The 19,607-nt window shown below is 43.5% G+C and overlaps 1 protein-coding gene across 7 annotated transcripts in view; it reads left to right on the forward strand.

Moving 5' to 3' along the window:
* RBM47 (RNA binding motif protein 47) overlaps window positions 1-19,607 on the forward strand; it is a 73,014-nt gene that overhangs the window by 29,557 nt on the left and 23,850 nt on the right. For 2 of the 7 annotated variants that reach the window (XM_015862448.3, XM_015862450.3), the window contains exon 1: window positions 4,555-4,781. The exons of 2 other annotated variants lie outside the window; for them this stretch is intronic. In XM_015862448.3, the coding sequence (XP_015717934.2) occupies window positions 4,579-4,781 (203 nt within the window). In that variant the 5' untranslated portion in view covers window positions 4,555-4,578. Of the gene's footprint in view, window positions 1-4,005; window positions 4,154-4,554; window positions 4,786-19,607 lie in introns of those variants that run through there. 3 more of the 7 variants (XM_015862452.3, XM_032444263.2, XM_085545568.1) reach the window with 3 other exon arrangements.

Consider the following 19,607-nt stretch of genomic DNA (forward strand, 5'->3'; position numbering starts at 1 on the left):
TCTGGCATCATATAATTTTCTACAAGCATTGTCCATTCCTTGCTCGCCAAGTGTTTAACAAATCAGCTCTACTGAAAGTGCTGATATTTTTTTCCTTCCAATATTCAGTTTCCTTGTGAAACACAAGCAAGTTCTCCTACATATCTTGAGTATTTTGCAAGGTCTGTTCCCTCCAAGAGAACAGCAATGACTGAAACTGCCGAGTTAAACAAAGCAAAACGGCCCTGGGATCAGCCAGCAGAGGCATTTTGTACAGTTTCCTTGTTACCTTTTTCCTCTTGTAATTGGGGGAGCACTTTGTTTGTCCAGTGCTGAGAGCTCGTTCTGCAACAGATGAAGATCTACAATGCATTTTGCTCATAAAGCTCAGCCCCAAACACTAAACGATGGACCAAAGGGAAAGCAGAACAAGACCGGGTAGGATTTCTGAGAGCTCAGACGCCGAGGCAAAGGCACAGCTGGAGTGTATCCTCATGCATGCCACCTTCAGGCCACTGCTGGAAAACTGTCCCAATGAACACCGTTTCTCAGCTGTTTTCCTGTACTGTAGAGATCCTGCAAGACTTGCAGGGATGACTTTTCCCTCCCACCTATTTCTTTTGCAGCAGGTACCAGCAGTCCCTCTGACCCAGACTGGAGAATGCAGCTCCAGCTGAGGGCTATCATATAAGCACAGCTTCAGAATCTCTGAGGAGCTGGTTTTGAAACAGAGCTTAGGGATGGGTCTGAACTATTCTTCTTTGCACCATGTGCTCAGATAAAGAAAGTTGTTATTGGGAATATAAAGTGTTCAGTGTCTCTGCAGCATCCCCTCTAAATCTGCCTGTTCTGTTTCCAAAGTGAGTGTAACCATGCAAGACAAAATACAAGAGAACTAGAATAAAATTAAACTGTGCTTCAGATTCACTGACTACTGCAGAACAGAAATCTCCCTTCTGTTATCTGATCCTCATATCTTAGTTTTGTTGTTGATCCCTTTGTTGTTAGGGCTGGTAACGCTTCACTATTAAAGTGATGCTTTGTTGTTAATGCTCGGTCCCCCAAACCTATGTATTTTAGGTGCTTTTTTCACTTTTAATATCCATATCTTAGTTTGGTTGCCCCCAAGCCAGCCTGAGGATACACAGTTTCCATACTAAATTAACATTTGACTTTACAGTCTGTATGCTTTGCAACCCAGCACCTCCTCCGTTTGCAGTAAGTAAATACTCAAGTGTTATGTTGCCCTTGAACCCTATGCGCTGTGATAAAGGTTGCACACTGAGGGGAGAACAAAATGCCAAGTTTCTGTGGGTCACAGTTCCCTCTGGCAGTGGTGCGTTAATCACAAACTTGCCCTCAGTTATCGGTGAAAGCACAGTGCAGGGAACTTTGGACCAGATGACAGAGTCAGGCTTGGCCTCCTGAGAAGCATCCACCTCTCTGGGAGCACCTAATCTGCTGCTGTGGAAAACTTCGAAAGCAGAAAATAAGGAGATGCTTGTTAGCCTTGGGTCGGCCAGAAGCTGCCTGCATTTGTTTGAGAAGCTTGGGCAGTGATACCTGTGGGTCTTGTTGCAGGCTGCATGGCCTTTGGGACATTATTTTATCTCAGTCTGTTCTGATCTGTGAAGAGCTTAGAGGTATGACACTTCAGGGAAGCACCTCACAATGGCACTTACTTCAGTCTTCATGTCTTGCCTTCAGATGTAAAAACACTGCTATTATTTCGTTCCAAGGAATTTTAAAACACATGGGTTTGGGATGACTTTTATTCAGAGGTTTGTCTCTGAAAACCAGAGGAAAGGTTGCAGAAGCTCACATGAATGAAAGAATGGGTTTTCAGAAAGCAGCAACTATAGAAATGTACATAGGGGGAAGAAAAATCTCTTTTTTCTTATTGTTTGTCAACAGTTAAGAGAAGTTTGGTTTCTACTGTATTATAGCAGCTTGTCTAATGTGGCAGATAAGGTGGGAGGACCCATCAGATTATTACTATTTGTCCAGTGTGGCTTAATACAGCTTCAGCTGTGCTATGGTGGACCTTCTGGGAGCTATGACTAATTACTAAATTTCCTTTCATTCAATACTGCACACAACCTGAGTTGCTCCTGGGCCTGTACAGTGCTTGCAAGCAATGCAGAAGTATTAGCACCTTGAAGAAGCAAGTAGCTGTGTAGCCTTCCCATAGCAGGCAGCAAACAGAGACCTTGTCTACTCTATCAGCCAAAGAAAATCTAAGTTGATCCCATAACATGAGCACCAGTGTGCCTCTCTGCCACTTCCAAATCCTACTGCTGCTGCCTCCACTTCTAGCCTTGCCAGAGCCCATGCAGCAGTGCTGCTACACAGAACACAACAGTGATAAAATCTAGATCTAATGCACATGAGTGTGCTGTGCTACTTTAACGTCATCTGTTGAGATGCTTCTACAGTGCAGAAATGCAAAAGAGGCTGAAAAGAGTGTTTTTGGCAGGAAGGTAGCTCCATTCCTCCAGGTGTGGTTAGTAAGGTCTGTGAGATCTTGAGTTGGAGCCATTCAGCAGAGAGACAGCACTGCAGTGCTCCCCAGAGCTGGTCAGGCAGGGCTGACAACAGAGATAAGCTCTTTCCAGTAAGGCCCCTTTTTCTGTGTGGTGATCCCACAGCTGATAGCCACAGCTCTGTGGAGCTGCTATTGTTATTTCCACTTGCACCGGCAGGATCGATGAGGCTCCAAGAGGTTAACAGGATATGGCAAGCATCATGCTGCAAACCTGGGGAGAAGGTGGCAAGAGATGGTGGGTGTCCCCCTCATCTGTGTGCTTGTCACAGTGCTCTTCCTCACAGTCAGGAGCAGATGCTGTAAAGCAGCTGTGAATATATATATATTTTGTCTAGAGGGAATTCAAACTGATGAATTAATTAGACATGTTGCAAAAGACATGGCCAGGTCATGAAGTCTGTCCTACAGCAGCACGTCTAGCTGTGCAGAAGTCCATATGGGTTCCATACTCATGCCAAGGGCCTGTCCTATCAGCAAGTCACAGGCAGAGGCAATGGTGGCCTTCCATACCAAATGTGTGAGAGATTCTCCATCTGCTTTTCCTTTCCCAGAAGAAGGGGAGGGTAAGTGTGTGCTGGCAGACCAGCAGGAGGGATGCCACGCCTGAAAACACCTGCAGTGATTGGTGGTGCAATGGAGAGCCCAGAAGGCTTGGGTGCAGTGGAGCATGCAGCATGGGCTGCAGCCACAGAGCTCACTTTGCCTTGGCAACCAAGGAATCACATGGGGGAATTATCACAGGGACCATGGCTGGCAGCCTTCAGCCCAGTGTCACTGAGCGTGGCCAGGCAACCTCAGGCCCATGCCCAGAAATTCAACTGTATGCTGGGCAGCACCAGAAGAAGCGCTGCCAGCAGGGCAAGGGAGGTGATCCTGCCCTTCTGCTCTGCACTGGTGAGGCCCCACCTGGAGTACTGCATCCACATGTGGAGTCCTCAGTACAGGAGAGAAATGGATGTACTGGAGTGCATCCAAAGAACCACAAATATGATCCAAGGAATAGAGCGCCTCTCCTAAAAGGACAGGCTGAGGGATCTGGGTCTGTTCAGCCTGGAGAAGAGAAGGCTCAGGGAAGACCTTTCAGTATCAGAAGGGTGGTTATAAGAAAGGACAGACACTTTAGCAGAGTCTGTTGTGATAGGACAAGGGGAACTGGTTTCAATCTAAAACAAGGGAGATCTTGATTGGATATAAGGAAGAAGCTTTTTATTAAAAGGTTGGTGATTGCCCTGAAATTGGTGGATGCCCTGACCTTGGAGACATTCAAAGTCAGGCTGGATGGGGCTTTGAGCACCCTGTTCTAGCTGTAGGCATCCCTGTTCACTGTGGGGGATTTGGAGTAGATGACCTTTAAGGATTTCTTCCAACCCAATAGATTCTATGATTTGGTGTTGGGAGCACCCTCAAGGGCAGGACTCTGAGCCCTCCCAGGTCCTGCAGTTGCCCTCTCCTCACGGGGAGTGGCAGTGGCACCTTGTCAGCACCACGCACTGGTGCCAGCCCGTTTCTGCTGTCCTCTGCTTGTAATTGTTAACCTGCTGGGAAGGTAAAAGCTCTGTTATTGCTGGTAGAGCTTTAACTTTGGGCACTCCCGAGCAGCTGAAGCACAGGAGCAGCGACTGCCTGAAGGTAAACCACTGAGTATTTCTTTTGCTTGTTTCTCTGTTCAGACTCCCTGGGTGTTATTTTGTGCTATGGTTGCAGGGTACAGCAAAAAGTCTCCTTGCTGCCATTTTGTTTTTGAAGTTTTAGTTGTAATTTGAATGCCTGTTCTCTTAACGCTGAAGATTTATTTGGAAATGTGTGTACTCCCATAAATTACCTGTTCCCTCTCAGCTTTCAGCCTGACACGCCTAGGCTTGCAAGCAGTGTTAGAACAATACGGAGAAAGGTTATCATGACTTACCTGCCATTAATTACCTATTAATAGCTGCATTTATTTTTCTGTGGCACACTTACCCCCCACTCAACACATTTCCCTCTCAGTGCTTTGCTTTCCTGGGGGAGAACAGGGCAGTAGGTGTGGGGCAGCCTTCCCAGCGCCACGTCCCCATATGGTGTTTGCAGGGCGGGTGGGACGGAGGCTGCCTGGTAAAACATTGACCTGTGCACCAAGCCGTGGCTGTGGAGCTACAGGGCTCGAGGACGAGAGGGGAGCCTGGCAGCCACCAGCACACACAGGAGCACTCCGACTTCTCCACAGGTGCTGTGCTCTGCTGACCTTCTCTTGGTTTTCGGGAGCAAAAAGGAGACAGAGGTCAGTTGTAAGATTTCCAAAGACTCCTCTGGTAGAAATCTGGAGTGGGAGAAGTGCTTGGGTGGGGAAGAGCACTGTTTTCTTTGTTGCTTTCTTTTGCCAGATACATTTGTCTGTGTCGTGTCATTTAATGTTTGGGTTGGTTAACAGCTTGTTGTTTTGATTTTGTTAGGCTTTCATTTGAGACAAAATCTTGTGCCATTGCATTTGAGTGCTTCATTCATGATTTTCTAATTAAGTTCATGACAGCTCGTCTTCTAACCAGCAAGCAAGAAAATGAATCAAAGTTTCTGAAGAAAATGTGTAACTAAATTATTACAGCAAGGATGTGGTTGGTGACTCAGGCTGAAAAATGCTTGCTGATAGTTGAAGGAGCTTTGCAAATATAGACTAAGTGCCTGATTTTTCCAGGACTTTTTCCTTGTAATCATTATGTTCCAAGAAAGCAGACACCAAAAAAATTTCAGGATTTAAGTTCCCAGTAAAATGTTATATGTATGTTACCGAGAGAGATGAAACTGAATAGGTTCAAATAAGTGCTTTAAGTTTATTCAGTGATCGAACATTTTTACCATGCTGAGGAAGCTGATTCATCCATGCAGGATCTGTTCCCATGTGTAATTTCCTGGTTTGGATTTGTTCTTGTATAAGTACCTATGATGGCTCCCAGAAATCACTTTCCACATCCCAGGTGACTATCAAGTAAACCCGAAGGGGGTTTTTCACAGCGTGCTAGGTGTAAAGTGACTGATGTGTATTCAGTATTAACAATGGAGCTGCAGTGTGTTTTGTGTGCAAAACAAAGTGAAGGAAAGAGGGTTTTTTTCAGATGTTTGCTTTCAGTTTCTTCTTATGAAGAGTGTCAGCGTCAGGTCGTGGCTGTGCTTGCTGCCCACTCCCTGATCTGGCAGATTTTCTTGATCTGTTTGCTGACTGGGCTTGCATGTTACACACTCTTTATGCTTAGTAAGTTCTTGGTGCTGTTATGCAGCACTAAAGTGCGGTAACACATTTACTTTATTAAAAGTGGTCTAAGTGAAGCGTGACTTTGATTCCTAGCAGCCCTACATCTCCTTGAGAAAAGCTCAGGGAAAAAATGCTGGAGAACAAAGCAATCAGATTCCCACATGTATCTGCTGTAAAGAAATGAAATATAACTCAAGAAAAATGTTGGCAAAGGTTGCACAGAGCTTTAGTTTGTTGGTGAATTCTTAGAGGTAAAGCATTGATTATTACTGAAGTATGTGATCTTCATGTGTGTGATTCTTGCTTTCTCCTCCTAGGATCATTGATCCCAGTATTAGACAGTAAATTGGAGAGATGTAGATGTTTCCTTTGCAGTAACTAAGAGTTCAGCTGTTACCTCAGAGCTCTCAGAGGCTGAGTCTAAAAAGGAAGAAAAAAGAAAAAAATCTAAAACAAAAGTGATGACTATGTTATCTCCTCTGTTTTCATACAGTGATAACGTCCTAGCTGGTGACTGTAAGGAAGCTTATGTGGCTTAGGTGGAAGGAATGGGACGGTTGACAAGATCTGTTCAGTCTTTGAGCCCTGTTTGCACAACAGCAGACTGCTTTCAGAGCAGCTCCAGCCCTTTTCCACCTCCAAATCAAGGAGTCAAGGAGAAATGTTATCAGGCAGGCAGGTTTCAGGGCATGGGAGCCATAACACTTTAAAGGCAACCGAGCAAAAGGTGATGCAGCACATGCTTTATGACTAAACTAAGCTTCAAACAGTTGTTGCTCCTACAACAATTTTAGTTTAGCCTGAGGGATTATTACTGTGATATCAGCAGTGAACCAAATTGCAAGAAGACTGCTAACATCCCCCATGACACTGACAAGGCCATAGTTGTGGCACTGCACATGTGGTGTGCCTGCAACAGCATGGAGCAATGCAGCAGCATTCAGTGGGATGACTAAGCCATGCATTTACAGTGCTCAGTACAGCTAAGACGTGTCAGAGAGGTAGGAAATGCTTTTGTTTTTGTGGAAAATACCCCTGTCTTTCCCACTGATGGATTATGGAAGAATCCACAGCAAACACCTCATCTGGGGAAGAGCCATCCCTAGGACCACTGTCTAACCTAATCCTGCTACCTTCTTTCCAAAACATCTTAGCAAATTTTCATCAGAGAGCTGACTGTCCTAGTGGGAGCCCTCAGCAGTTCTTTGTTGCTACTGGTTTTGAGGCACATGTTTCATTTGTGTTTTAGACAATCTGATGATCTATAAATTGCAACTTAGATCATTGCTGTACATTATAACTTACTATTTTTTGCTAGCATAGAGCAAGCAGATTTCATTTCATGGACTGCGTTTTCAGCAGAGCAGTTTACCAGGTCTTGTTTAGTTTAACCTGTGTAAATAAGATGAAAGAAGCAGGCAGCGTAAGGGACAGCTTTGTCTGTGGAAAAGTGGAGAGGACAGATTAATGCTTAGCCTGGGCTGTTACTAGAAATGCTGTTTAGAAAGAAATTGATCTTCACCCTTAAAGGGAATTTTTGCAGCACAGACATTAATGCTAGACGTATGCTCAATAAAATATCACAGATCCTACAAAGACCTTGCAGAGACACTTTTCCAGATCGGCACTGTGATAACACTTCATGGGTCAGAAGAAGGTTTTAGATTTGAAGAAATAGGCAGAGTAAAGGGATATATTAAAAAGCGAACAATCTCTGCAGATACTTATGCAGGAAATGATGCTTTCTCTGGAGAGTTGACCAATATTTTGATGGCAGATAATGAGTGCTGCCAAACACAAATCTTCATATAATTAGAACTAGAACTGCTTAACAGGGCCATGAAAAACTTGGCCATTTCTCTTCTGAAATTATCTTTCCTAAGTGAGCCTGGTCACAAAATCATGGAGCAAGAGGATGGCTGAGGTTGGCAGGGACCTGTAGTCCTCACAAGCAACAGTGTGCCCAAGACCACGTCCAGATGACTTTTGAAGATCTCCAAGGAGATGTGCCTAGTCCTGCCAGGGTTACCTCGCAGCTGTGCTGATCAGTGCCCTCATAGAGAGCTGCCTGTGCACTTTCTACATCCAGCAGCTCCATGAGGACTGGCAGAGACCAGCTTGGGAAGGAGCACTGAAGAAACACGTGGCTCCCATGCCACGGAGTTTGGGTTCAGCTGCTCAGCAGGCAGAGATGGTGGAGCCAGGAGTACTGTTCTGCCCCCTGCCCAGGGCTGAACCTCTTTAAGAACATCACCACATGGACATACTCATAGTCATTGCTTTTTCCATCTGATACAGCAACTGTAGAAGATAATTGGTAATGTTTTGGGCTTGAGACAGAAGTAGCTTAGAAGTAACTTCAGTTCTTCTACAATGATGCAGTTCTACACTTTTCTGTCCATGAGTGCTGGAGAAGCTTTTCTCTACTTGTCCACTTGCACAACACCCACACGGCAGGAGTAGCCCCTTCACATTACTCAAGGAGCAATTTAAACCATTAGCATCTAATTCGCTTACTTCCTGAAGGCAGAAGTGTGAATTTTACCGAGGGTTTTGTGCCTTTTATAGAAGTAAGAGTTTTCTAAGGGGAACTATTTAGCTTTTCAGAGCCTGTTTGCAGAAGCAAATTTTTGTGACATTAAACTGTTTTTTCCTCTTTCTGTTGCAGTGATTGAAATGATTGGGTAAAGTGCAAGTCTTAAAAGACAGTGATTGTAAGCTTAGCCTTGCACACTTCCAGCTGAGCAGAAAAACTTGTGTTGCATTGAAACCTCAGCTTTTCAATTTTGCTAAAATAATGCCAGGTGTTAACCCATGAATTACAGCTGAATGTGAAATATCATCTCCATGAAATGAAGTAACTTTAATTATTTTAATTACAAAAATTATTTGGTGCAGGATGTGTATGCAGTTCCCAATGATGTCAGTGAGAAATGAGTGCTAAGATCTTGATTTAGTTTTTCTTCCCTGCCATGTGTTCTTCCAATGGAAATATTTCTTTCTGTGATTTGTTGCTCTCAGTAGTAACTTTCATAACTTTTGATCTCATCAGAAGTCAGATGTTGCCCAGATCAGAGTGCAGCAGGTAGTTGATGATTAAACATACCTATCCAAATGAATGGCAGCCCTGCCTCCACACTGCTGGGTCACGGTGTTTCTCTTCCAATATTTAACAACAACTGTCAATAAGAAACTGTATTTGCTTACACACTGGTAGGCAATAGTAGAAATGGTAACCAATACTTGCAGCAGAAATATTTTTCTAAATGCCTGATTAAAAGAAGGTTCAATTCTCATGCTGTGGGATCCTAACTTAAAGTTTAACTGGTCTTATGCAGGGTTTCAATGCAAGAATAAGAGGTGAGAAGCAGAAGATATTGAGCAAAAGCTGGAAAGATATTTAACTTTCATACTTGGAGTGAACTGCATTAGAGAGGTGCACAGGTTGTCACTCATGCATCTAATATTTGGCATAAAAAGAAACACCAGTTTTTCATACCCATGTCTTTATTGGTTGTTGAGTGAAGGAAGCCATATTTTAAAGGTGTGAAGCCTCTACCGGCTTTTCCGTCCTTTCTAAAGTGCTGTAAGAACACTCATCATTCCAGTTCTTCCTGTCTCTTGCAAAGATATTATCAAACAGTGCGGCACTAAAGCAGTGATGTATTTTCATAATGGTCACCAGTAGAAGCACACATCTTGCTTGGATCTCTAAGCAACCCTTATTAGATAGACTTCAGCTAGGATCGGACTAAGCTTTACTAAGCCAAATACTTTAACCACAATAATGGGGATGCTTTGAAGGGGAAAACTGCTATATTAACATTCAGTAAGGTGCAGAAAGAGCTTTTTCTAACCTGGTCTATGGCACTTCTCCAAACAACACTTGGGGCTGCCACTTCATCACTTTATCATGATGTTCTTCCATTTGAACAGCTCGCAAAGATGCTCAGACCATACCTGTAGTTAGCTTGGTGTAGGCAGACAATTTATAAATATCTCAGAAATTAAAGACCTGACAGTGGGAAGTTGATGAGTAGGCAGCTCCAGCTTGAATTCAGTGGGATTACTCTATCTGTTAGTGTTAATCAGTGGGGTTGATAGTTTAAATCTTGATTTTGCACACACTTCTCTATTTTACACAGTGTTCGATCCTGCTAATACTATCCTTGGGAACTACATAACCATTACTATGTGCCAAAGGAGCTTCATCAGGTTATGCTTACAAGCAAATTCTACAACTGATGCAGCTCTATCTGACTGGACCCTTCACAAAATATAACAGAAAGGATGACTCTGAATTGAGACAAGGGAAAGCTCAAGCTGCAGTACTAGGAAGTAATAGGATGCATCTAAGGACCTCTCCAACTCTCTTTATGCACCACACCTACATAGAAATGTGGGAAGAATGCATGGGGTTGCTGCTAGGAAAGTTAGTGTGACTTGGTGGGCACCACTGGCATGGATGGAGGGAAGTAGATTGAGCAGAGGTTACTGGAAGTATTATCACTACTTTATTTTTCCTTAAAATTCCTCATCAGTAAGTCTTGGAACATAAAGCTTAGTTCTGCATCAGTTGTGAGTCCCTAGGCAAGAAAATATTTATTGAAACAGCAGTGCCATGGGTGGTAACATCAACATGGAGAGGAGAAGGTAGAGAGGAAGTCTGGAAGTTGGAGAAGCTGCTTATCTCACACCCTGAAGTGCAGGATTTCAACCTAAAATCAGCAAAATGCCTTCTGGTTCATTTTGTACTGTGCAATTTCTTTCCCATCTTCCTCTTTCGTCTTTCTTAGTGAGGTTCACAAGAGGACAAGATGTCTTGGGAAGTGGGAGGTTGCTGGTGAGAGATCCCAGCCTCAATCATTTCCATTAGGAATGGAGAAATGAGGAGAAACGTGACCACAACCATTAAGCTTTGAAACTGAACTCAACAGTCATTTGAAGAAGTATAGCACTTTTCTCAACCAAAATGACAAAGAAACAATTAAAACATTGTCAGTGCAGAAAGTTTCATAGAGAATGAAGTCTTGGTGTTGTACATGTGAATCGTAAAGAAATATCATCAGTGACTTTTTGCTGGAAATATGAGTTTAATTATCAGAACAACTTTAATAATATTAATAAGTAAAAAGATAATATACATAGCTGAGGAGTATTATTTTACTTTCCGGTTTAAAGAGTACAAACAAGTATTTTCCAACAAGACAGGAAACATTTATTCCTGATCAGCTGGGGTAAAAACATCCTCTAATTCTCTACCATCATCGTAATTACATTTAGCGCTGGTGAAACTGGAGTCATGCACAGCTCTAGATTATTGTGCCCATTCTATGTGCTAAGTTTTTTTGCTCCAGATAGTTACCTATTTTCTGCTGTGGAATACTTTGATTTAAATTGCTGGTGAGTTAGTGCTGATGCTGGATACAAACACTATGAATGTCACTAACTGGAGTTACACACGTACCTAATCTAATGGCTGGCAACCCTGCTCATGGCAGGGAGTAGGAGCTCCATGGTCTTTTGGGTCTCTTCTAATCTAATCCATTACATGAATCTTTTATTTGAGCCGTTTTCAAAGTGACTGCTTTCTGAGCAGTGAAAATGACTTTCAGATGAAGAATTTGTTTCTTCTAGGAAAAAAACAAAAAGTGAGAAGTCTTGATAGCAAGGTACAGAAAGAGATTTATTTTTAGTTTAATGATGACGTGTGCCTTTATGGAAGAACAGAGGGAAAGAATGGAAATTAAGTCTGGTAAAGGGGACAAAAGTGTATTTCAGTTCGTGTTCATTTAACACTGTAGGATCAGCTCTGATCTTCATTTGCATTGCAGACAAGGAAGTTTCAATAAAGAAATCATTGAATTACTTGGGAGTGTCCTCAAGACAGCATGAAAGCACAATGAAAGCTCTGCTGTGTGTTGGATGTGATGACATGGGGGTTACTGGGAGCTTTATCTGTGTTTTTGGAGAGTCATGTAGGGTCTGATTTGTAATCTTAAATACTTTGTAATCATGTTAATATAGTTGTGATGTAAACTGTTTTTAATTGCTTAATTATTTTACTGGCTTGGTAATCTAATTAAAGGTATGTTGTACAAAATAAATAAATGAAGAAGTAGGTTAAAAAGAGGACAGTAAGAAATTACCTTGATAGAAGTCTGGATAGGTAGCTAGAAGATATGGTTTAGGGGTTATCTGTAGGTATGGTAAAGGGAGGATGGTTGGACTAGATGATCTTGTAGGTCCTTTCCAACCTTGTGATTCTATGATTCTAAGTATGCAGAATTATTGTTCTCTCTTAAAATGTTGAGTAACCATTAGAAAACTCTCAAACTCCTGTTTCCATGAGCTCTTCTCTTTCCCACCTGTGGAACCAGGCAGCCCTCCTGCTCACTCGCATGGACCAAGGGGCTCTGGTAGGTCCTTGTGAGCCTCAGGTGCGTGCAGCTACGCTTTGTGTCCAGAGTCCAGGGTTGCTCTGCTTGGCAAGTTATTAATTGGCATGCAAGTTTATCAGAGAGCTGAACTTTGAGGCCTAACAGATTTGTTCTTGAATGTACTGGGGAAGTATGTTTAAAAAAAATAAAGGCTGGGGCTGGGGGAGGGGAATATTGAAAACTATTGTTTTGCAGATGTCAAACTTTAACAGTGTTTTAGGAAGTCAAAATTTGACAGCATTATGGAAGCGGAATTGTGCTAACATGCCAGCCTCCAGGAGATAGGATCTGTGTCTTCTCTTTTGTTTTTCTGCTTGCCCAATCTGGCTTAAGGGAGTTTTCTATTTTGTTTAAACTTGGCTTTTCCAGAGTTGCAATTATGTAAATTACTTTCAGCTAATATTGCTGTACTGAAGTCCAAATCGTTTCGAAAAGGGGTTTTCTAGTTCCTACAATAGTTCCTATGCTAAGATGGCAGGAATGTGCTTTGTAAGGGAAGCAAGAAATTGAAAATATCTCTGTCCCGTGTCCCTCAGACAATTAGCATGCAAGATCCACAAGTTTGCATAAGATCAGGAACATCTGCAAGGATCAAACAGGTTTGCAAGCAAGCCAGTGAGTGCAACCTCTCTTGCTCTGCCTGCAAGAGTTAATGCTCTGTGCTCCAGTATCTGCAGGCATCAGATATTATGGCAGTTCCTGATGGGGCACATAGTTCAGCAGCTGGAGTTTGCCCCTCAAACTTGCCACTGGTTTAGGAGGGAAAGAAAAAAAAATTTCCTTTCAGTTCTGTTGGTAAGAGATGGATAGGGTCAATTTTTATTTATTTATTTATTTTAATTAATGTAGGGTAGAATGAAGAAGCTGGGAGATTTTGATTTTAAAGAAAACCACCACTGGAATGAATGTATCAGACTGGAGCATCTGTTCAAGTCAGCTTTCAAACAGGATATTTTTCTGCTCCATGCTCTACTTCCTCTGGCTGCTCATGTGAAAAAGAGCAGACACAAACACCAGGAAGATGTGGCCCATGCCACAGCCCCAGAAAAAAGGGAAGTGAGCAGCAAAGAGCTGGTAGTGTAGGGCTCCATCCCCACATCCATCACCAGATGGGTTGGGTGGAGAGAGAGCAGCTCTGTCTCACAGAGGACACATCTGGGCACACGGATGTTACCCATGTTGGACGGTTGATACAGGAGGAGAATCACTCAAACCTTTGCAGTTTCCCAGATTATTAGTTGGCAATTAAAATAACTCCTCGTGTGTAAAATGCAGTCAGGAGCAGGACATTCCAACTCATTAAATATGATGCCTGCCGAAGATTTTTCTCAAACTATTCCACTTTCTTGCTGGTTTCAGGATGTTAAGCTGCTGCTTGCACAAAAATCCGTGAGCCAACTATTCTCTGGGTGAACAAACCAGGTTCCCAAAACACAGCTGTGCAGTCAGCTGCCAGTTGGATGGCTCTTCCTCCCACCCCAGAGCATTTGTACAATAACCTGTTTCTTCTGCACAGCCTACCATCCCCAAGGCAAAACACCTTGTTAAAATGTGATTGTGAAATGCAGCTTTCCCATTCACCTGCCATCATCAGGATGTTTTCCTGAGCGAACTGGATGTAATAGCACTTCAGTTGTGGTCAGTGGTTTGACACTCTCAGCTGCAGGTTGTGCTCTGAGGTGTGTGTGTGTGTGTGTGTGTGTGTGTGTGTGTGTGTACTTTTGTAGAAGGTTTCTTGGTTTTGCAGGGCTGTTTTTCAGCAGTTGTGTGGGCAGCGTTGGGACACAGCACCAAAGGGCAAACCATCTTCCAGGTGCATGGCTTAGCAGTGCTACCTTGAGCACAGTGTGTGTGCATGAGGTCAACACACTGAGTAATGGCAAGTTAGATGCAAGTTTCTCTATATTTGTAACTGAAATAACCTTTTAGCTATATGACTGAACTTCAGATCACTGCTCCACTTCTAAGCAACCAGAAAGAAAGTTTTTCCTCACCTGAGCTTGAGGCAGGTTTCAGTGGAATCACACAAAGTCTCCTGGAGATAGGAGATAGGAGAGCCAAACATTTGTGGCTTGCACCTCCAGTTTCCAAATCCAGCAGTTTCTGCTGCTCGATACTATTTGTCCTTGGAGAGCTTTTGTAACTGGTAACTTTCACTTGCATATACTAGAAGTTCTGCACTGCTTAAGAGAAAACAAAGCATAGTTAACCAGGAAAGAGCAGGACCTGCAGAACTGTGCATGGTGCAGACACACAGAGTATAGGGGAACAGGGACCAGAGTGCACAAAGCATTTCCCCTACAAAGGCAATGCAAAGGACGTGTACCCTCTTCTGTGATCTTTCTCCAAGCCAGAAGGAGCTGCAGCACAGCAGCAGTCTGGCTCTTCCTCAGCTGGTGAAGCTTTCAGGCTATAGTGGATCTAACTGGCTTGAGCCAGGCAGCTGAACCGGCCTGTTTGGGGTGGAAATGCTCTTGAGCTGCTTCAAGCCGTGTTCTCCTCCAGTGCTTCACTCTGTGAGAGCACAGTGTGACCCACATCACTCTCCCTTTTAGAAATAAATGCGATCTTCCCTCAGAAGGGAGTATCTGCCCTGCAGCTCCTCCACAAGAGACAAGAGTTAGGTAGGGGGTTATGTTGTGACTGGCTGGGATTTTTTTTTAAACCAAAGCTCTGTTTGGGTGGAAAGTATGCATGATTAGAAGCGAAGGTGTTGGGAAGAACTCTCAGTTTTAATTAACCTTTCGTGTGCAGTCTGTAATTTCTGAGCTAAAACATAATAACTGCTCCAAAGCAGTCTGGAGGATGAGAACCCCAGCAGCAGCATATGTTCTGACTACAGCCCCCAGGGCTCTTGCCTGCAGCTCTGCCACTGAAATGCAACACATTCATCTTCCCCACACCAAATCTCCAGCTGTCGGTTCCTCTTTCTGAGCCATGCGCTCACAACAGAGTTTGTGAAACGTTGCTCTCCCAGTCTGACAGGCACTTAGGATCACTCTTGACAGGTAGTGATAGATTCTCCCTGTTCCTATTATAAATTTTCCCTTGTTTTCATGTGGTTCCTTATTTTCTTTGATAAGCCCAGTCTAAATTTATGGCTATGTTCATTCTGGCTGTACAGTTGAGCAAGCATTGGCTTCCCTGTTCTGATGAGAAACAAGAGCACTGTTTGGTATTAAACAATACATTGTTTTGGTGCTTTTGCTGCTTTTGAGACTAAAAACATCAGACACAAAGCCTAATAATGGGGTAATAAATAAACTGGCTTTTCCTTTTGCAGAAATAAATACACAACAGTGCACTACACATTAGCTTTCGGGGGTTTCCAAAGCACCAGCCAGACAGCTAGTGGGACTGTTCCTTATACATTCTTATTAAAGGATATATCTCACTCGTCAGATTTCTACTTCTCATAGAATCATAGAATGGTTTGTGTTGGAGGGGACCTCTAAGATCTTCTAGTTCCAACCATGACAGCAGGGACACCACCCTTTAGACCAGGTTGCTCAAAGCCCCATCCAGCCTGGCCTTGAGTGCTCCCAGGGAGGGGACACCCACTGCTTCACTAGCAACCTGTTCCACTGTTTTAGTTGTTTAACATCATTATAACTGGATTGTCTATGAATAGAATTTATTGTCTGCTTTTCTACAGTGCTACTGTAGGAATGCAGTGCAATTCCATCCCTGTCCTGTGTCTCCAGCTTGTCCCTTTGTGTTTCTCCCTTGCTCTTTACCCTCTCCTCTTCAGCTCTGGAAGCTGTTGGGGCACATGTATGCTCAGCTGCATTTCACTCAGCATGGCTGGACACTGCATCTCAGGGCAGGCAGTAGTCCAGTCAAAACAAGCTCTTACTTAGGCAGAAATTAATTTAATTCCTTAGATTTAGCCCTGGTTTTCATGAAGCAGGTCTGAAAGTTATAAACAGGGAGAATGGGACTGGCAGTTGTGCAGCTTTGTATACCCATGGTGGGGCACATGACTGCTTTTAGAAAGCCAGACGGAGAGCACCAAGTGTTCATCACAAACAGGAAGAGCGTGCTAGAGAATCAAGGGAATCATAAGCAAATGGGGAAATTAACTCCAATGCAAAGACAATGAGGTATATTCATTGCCTTCTTGTCATGGTGACAAGGAAATGTGCAGGGATGCTTTTTTCCTCCCTTTCCAGCCCGTGAGCTCAGATTTTCACAGAAGCTTCACTTCAAGGGTGCCTGTGGTAAACTGGATTCGCTTTAGGTATTTCACTGAGTTGCTGCTGGACTTGGCTCACTTCAACATGCTGACCTTTGGCCAGCTGAGGTAGGAGAGATGCTGGTTGTTCTTAGTGAAACATGATCACAGTGTACTCACGGAAGAACCTCTTGTAAAGTGTCTCTTAATCAGCTCTGGTCATTATTCAGTGGCTGCAATGATTATTTCAGTGGAAAAGCATGTAGGAGTGTGAGTCCTGTTGCTTCTCTTTGTCCTAAGACCTCTCTGTGGCTGAAGTCTCAAAGGAGGATACCACGATGTGGTGGTACTGTGCACACCGTGGCCTAGCTGCTCACCCCACCTCCAGTCCCATGGTAGCACTGCATGGGTAACAAGCCTGCTGCTGACAGGCAGCCAAGGAGCAACTGTAGGCTATAAACTGTGTTCAGGCATCATTCTTTGGGGGATATTATGGCTGTGGTTACATTTCGTATAGCTTTAGTGAGGATGCAGACTATGCCAAAGGGAACGTGGTCGGTGAGTCCACTGTCCAGTGACCAGTCCTAGATGTCCTACCAAATGAATGGAGTAATCACTGATAGAGGAGTGACTGTAGAAAATACATATTTCAAAGAAGTCTGTCATCCTAGCCACCAAATACAAGAGACTGCTGTAGATCTTAGAAATGTTGTTTCTATCTTTAAGCTGACTATACTCCTAGTAAAACTGAATGTCTTCATTAGAAACTGCCAGTCACTTGGAGGCTCCTGTCCTTGTTTGTGTCTGGTAGCAGTAAGATTCATGATAGATGGCTTTCCTTCATTAGTTTAAAATGTACTGCCTTCCAGCTTCACTGGAGGAAGCACTGAAATTATACTACTGTTAATGTGTGTGGAAATGACTCACAGCCAGTGTTGATGTGTGGTCCAGCTTGCAGTGGGAAGGGCTAACCTTTTCCAGTGCATCGTGCTTAAAACTAAGTATACAATAAGAATGTGCTCAGCTCAGCTTCCCATGATGTGGGCACAAGCACTAGCCAGCACCTGCAGTGGCTCCCAGAAGCTGTGTCCAAACAGGTGTGTCTCACAGATGATATGGAATTCTATGTAGTTGGACAGGTGATGCACAGGTGGCATTCTGATAGTTGCTACATTAATCTGCACACTAGACAACATGTCCATGTTCAGAGATTCCATGCTAAATCATATTATTGAGTCAGGCTGGGTAATGAAGAGTGAGACTGTAAGACTGGAACAGGTTACACAAAAGCACCTTCCTTTTCTTTAGGAATAGTCTCCAATAACATAGCAGGAAGAGAAATGTCTTCAAATGCAGATCTCTGCCTACCTTCAGTGGTACTCTAAAGATAACACACACCATAGAAAGGTCAGATTTCAACCATCTCAAGTGCATGCAGACTGTAGCGATTTTCACCAATTAACTATGTTCCCTTTAAAAATTTACCTTGTATATTTGTAAAAAGGGTGAAGGGTAAAAAGTCACTGCCCTTTTTTTCCCTGAGATTTTAGCTAGATCTTCAGAAAAGGGAGTATCTCTCTGGTATTAAGGTCATTTATCACCTGGTTAACCTGCTGACAAACTGCCATTTCCTGTATAATTGCAAATCCTACCTCACAAACTGCTATGGTCTCAGATACATGGTGAACATTATTTATGTCCAAGAACCAAGGACAGTAGTTCCCATCAGTCACATCTCTACTAATGAATAAAACACACCAGGATCTCTTCCCTGAATGGAAGAGCAGCGCAGCACTCGATATTTTAATGGAAGTCTTCTCCTTCCCCCAGAAACACAGAGGATACACCCACATCACCTACCCTGAGCAGTCCCTGCCCCATTCTCTTTGAGACTGTGCCTAGGGCAGTGCAAGTTCGTTGGCCTAAAACACTTTCAAGGAGCATGTGAGCAGTTAACATTGTAATTGCACGGTCCCAGAGCCAAACTCTGTATGTTTCCTTGTACAGATGTAGGCACAGAGCCCAAGAGGGCTGGATAGACGCTCAAGAGATTTTGGTACAATGAAGGGGAGGGAGTACAGCTCTAGGTACCAATATGTGAGTGGGCTAGGTTCTACAGGTATCTGCAGTATCCACCCTGCAGGAGATAAGAAATATGAGACATGAAACAGAGCAGAGGTGCGGGTACAGACGTTGCTCAGAAGAGCTCATTTTGTCCCTCTGTCCCCTCCTTTAGCTAAAGGAAAGGGTTCTTGCTATCTAAAGGAGTTTTTCATATAGTTTCTGAGTCTAACCCCAAGGATATAGTTAATGCCAGTTTGGAAATGCCCTCTTTAAAATACAAACTTTCCATTAGTAATAGAAAATGTGGGGATTTGGTGTGTCCTGGATGGGATATACTTCCAACTTAAGCTTTGTGAGTGACACAAGATCCTAGGTCATTTTCTTAAGGGAGGAAGGGAAGGAACAACTTAACTAATGGATTTAGTAATTACACCATTCAGACCATTCTTCTCATTCCTAACCATTTCAGCTATTACTAACCTTGAAATCACCGACACTTGGCTTGTTTTATCTTGTCAGATATCTGTAGACGTAAGTTATGTCAACAACTCTCTCGGGTCTGTCTTTGAGAGTGAAGTGTTTTACAGCAGAAGTGTAGTCCCGTAAAAAAATCACCATACAGTGGGGTTTGGTTACCAGTGACCATTAACACAGTCCTTGAGCACTTTCAGGTTTAATTAGGGCAGCTCTACCCTGCAAGGTGACCTGGGGCAGCTCAGAGGTATGACCTGCCAGCAAGGCCATGCCAGTGGTGGGCCCCATTGCGGGTACAGCCATGGAGGTGAAAGTGCTCTTTTACTGTTGGAGCGTGTTTGGTTACAGGGGGTGGTTTCACCACAGGGTTGCAAAGTTCATCCCTGGAGTTATGCTAGCATTTCTGTGCCACATAAGTGACTCCATAGGGCTGTAGCTCTCGGACTGCATAGTCCAGGTTTGGTGAAGTAACTGCTGATAGGTGGGCAAACCCATCCTACTTCCTCCACTGTAGAAGCCAATCTATCACTAGGAGCAATCCTCAACCTCCCTGCCACCCCAGCATCAGAAGCCAGGTGTCTGGGTCTGTCATATTCTCTTAGCCTTAAGATAGATTTTAATGTGACTTGGTCACATCAGTGTTCTACCATATGAAATGTGGTTCATCCTAACTCTGATATAAAGCTCATCTTTTTAATAGTAATTCTC

Source organism: Coturnix japonica, chromosome 4 (genome assembly GCF_054131305.1).
Source record: "Coturnix japonica strain WE chromosome 4, WE-NBRP24, whole genome shotgun sequence".
Lineage (NCBI taxonomy): Eukaryota > Metazoa > Chordata > Aves > Galliformes > Phasianidae > Coturnix > Coturnix japonica.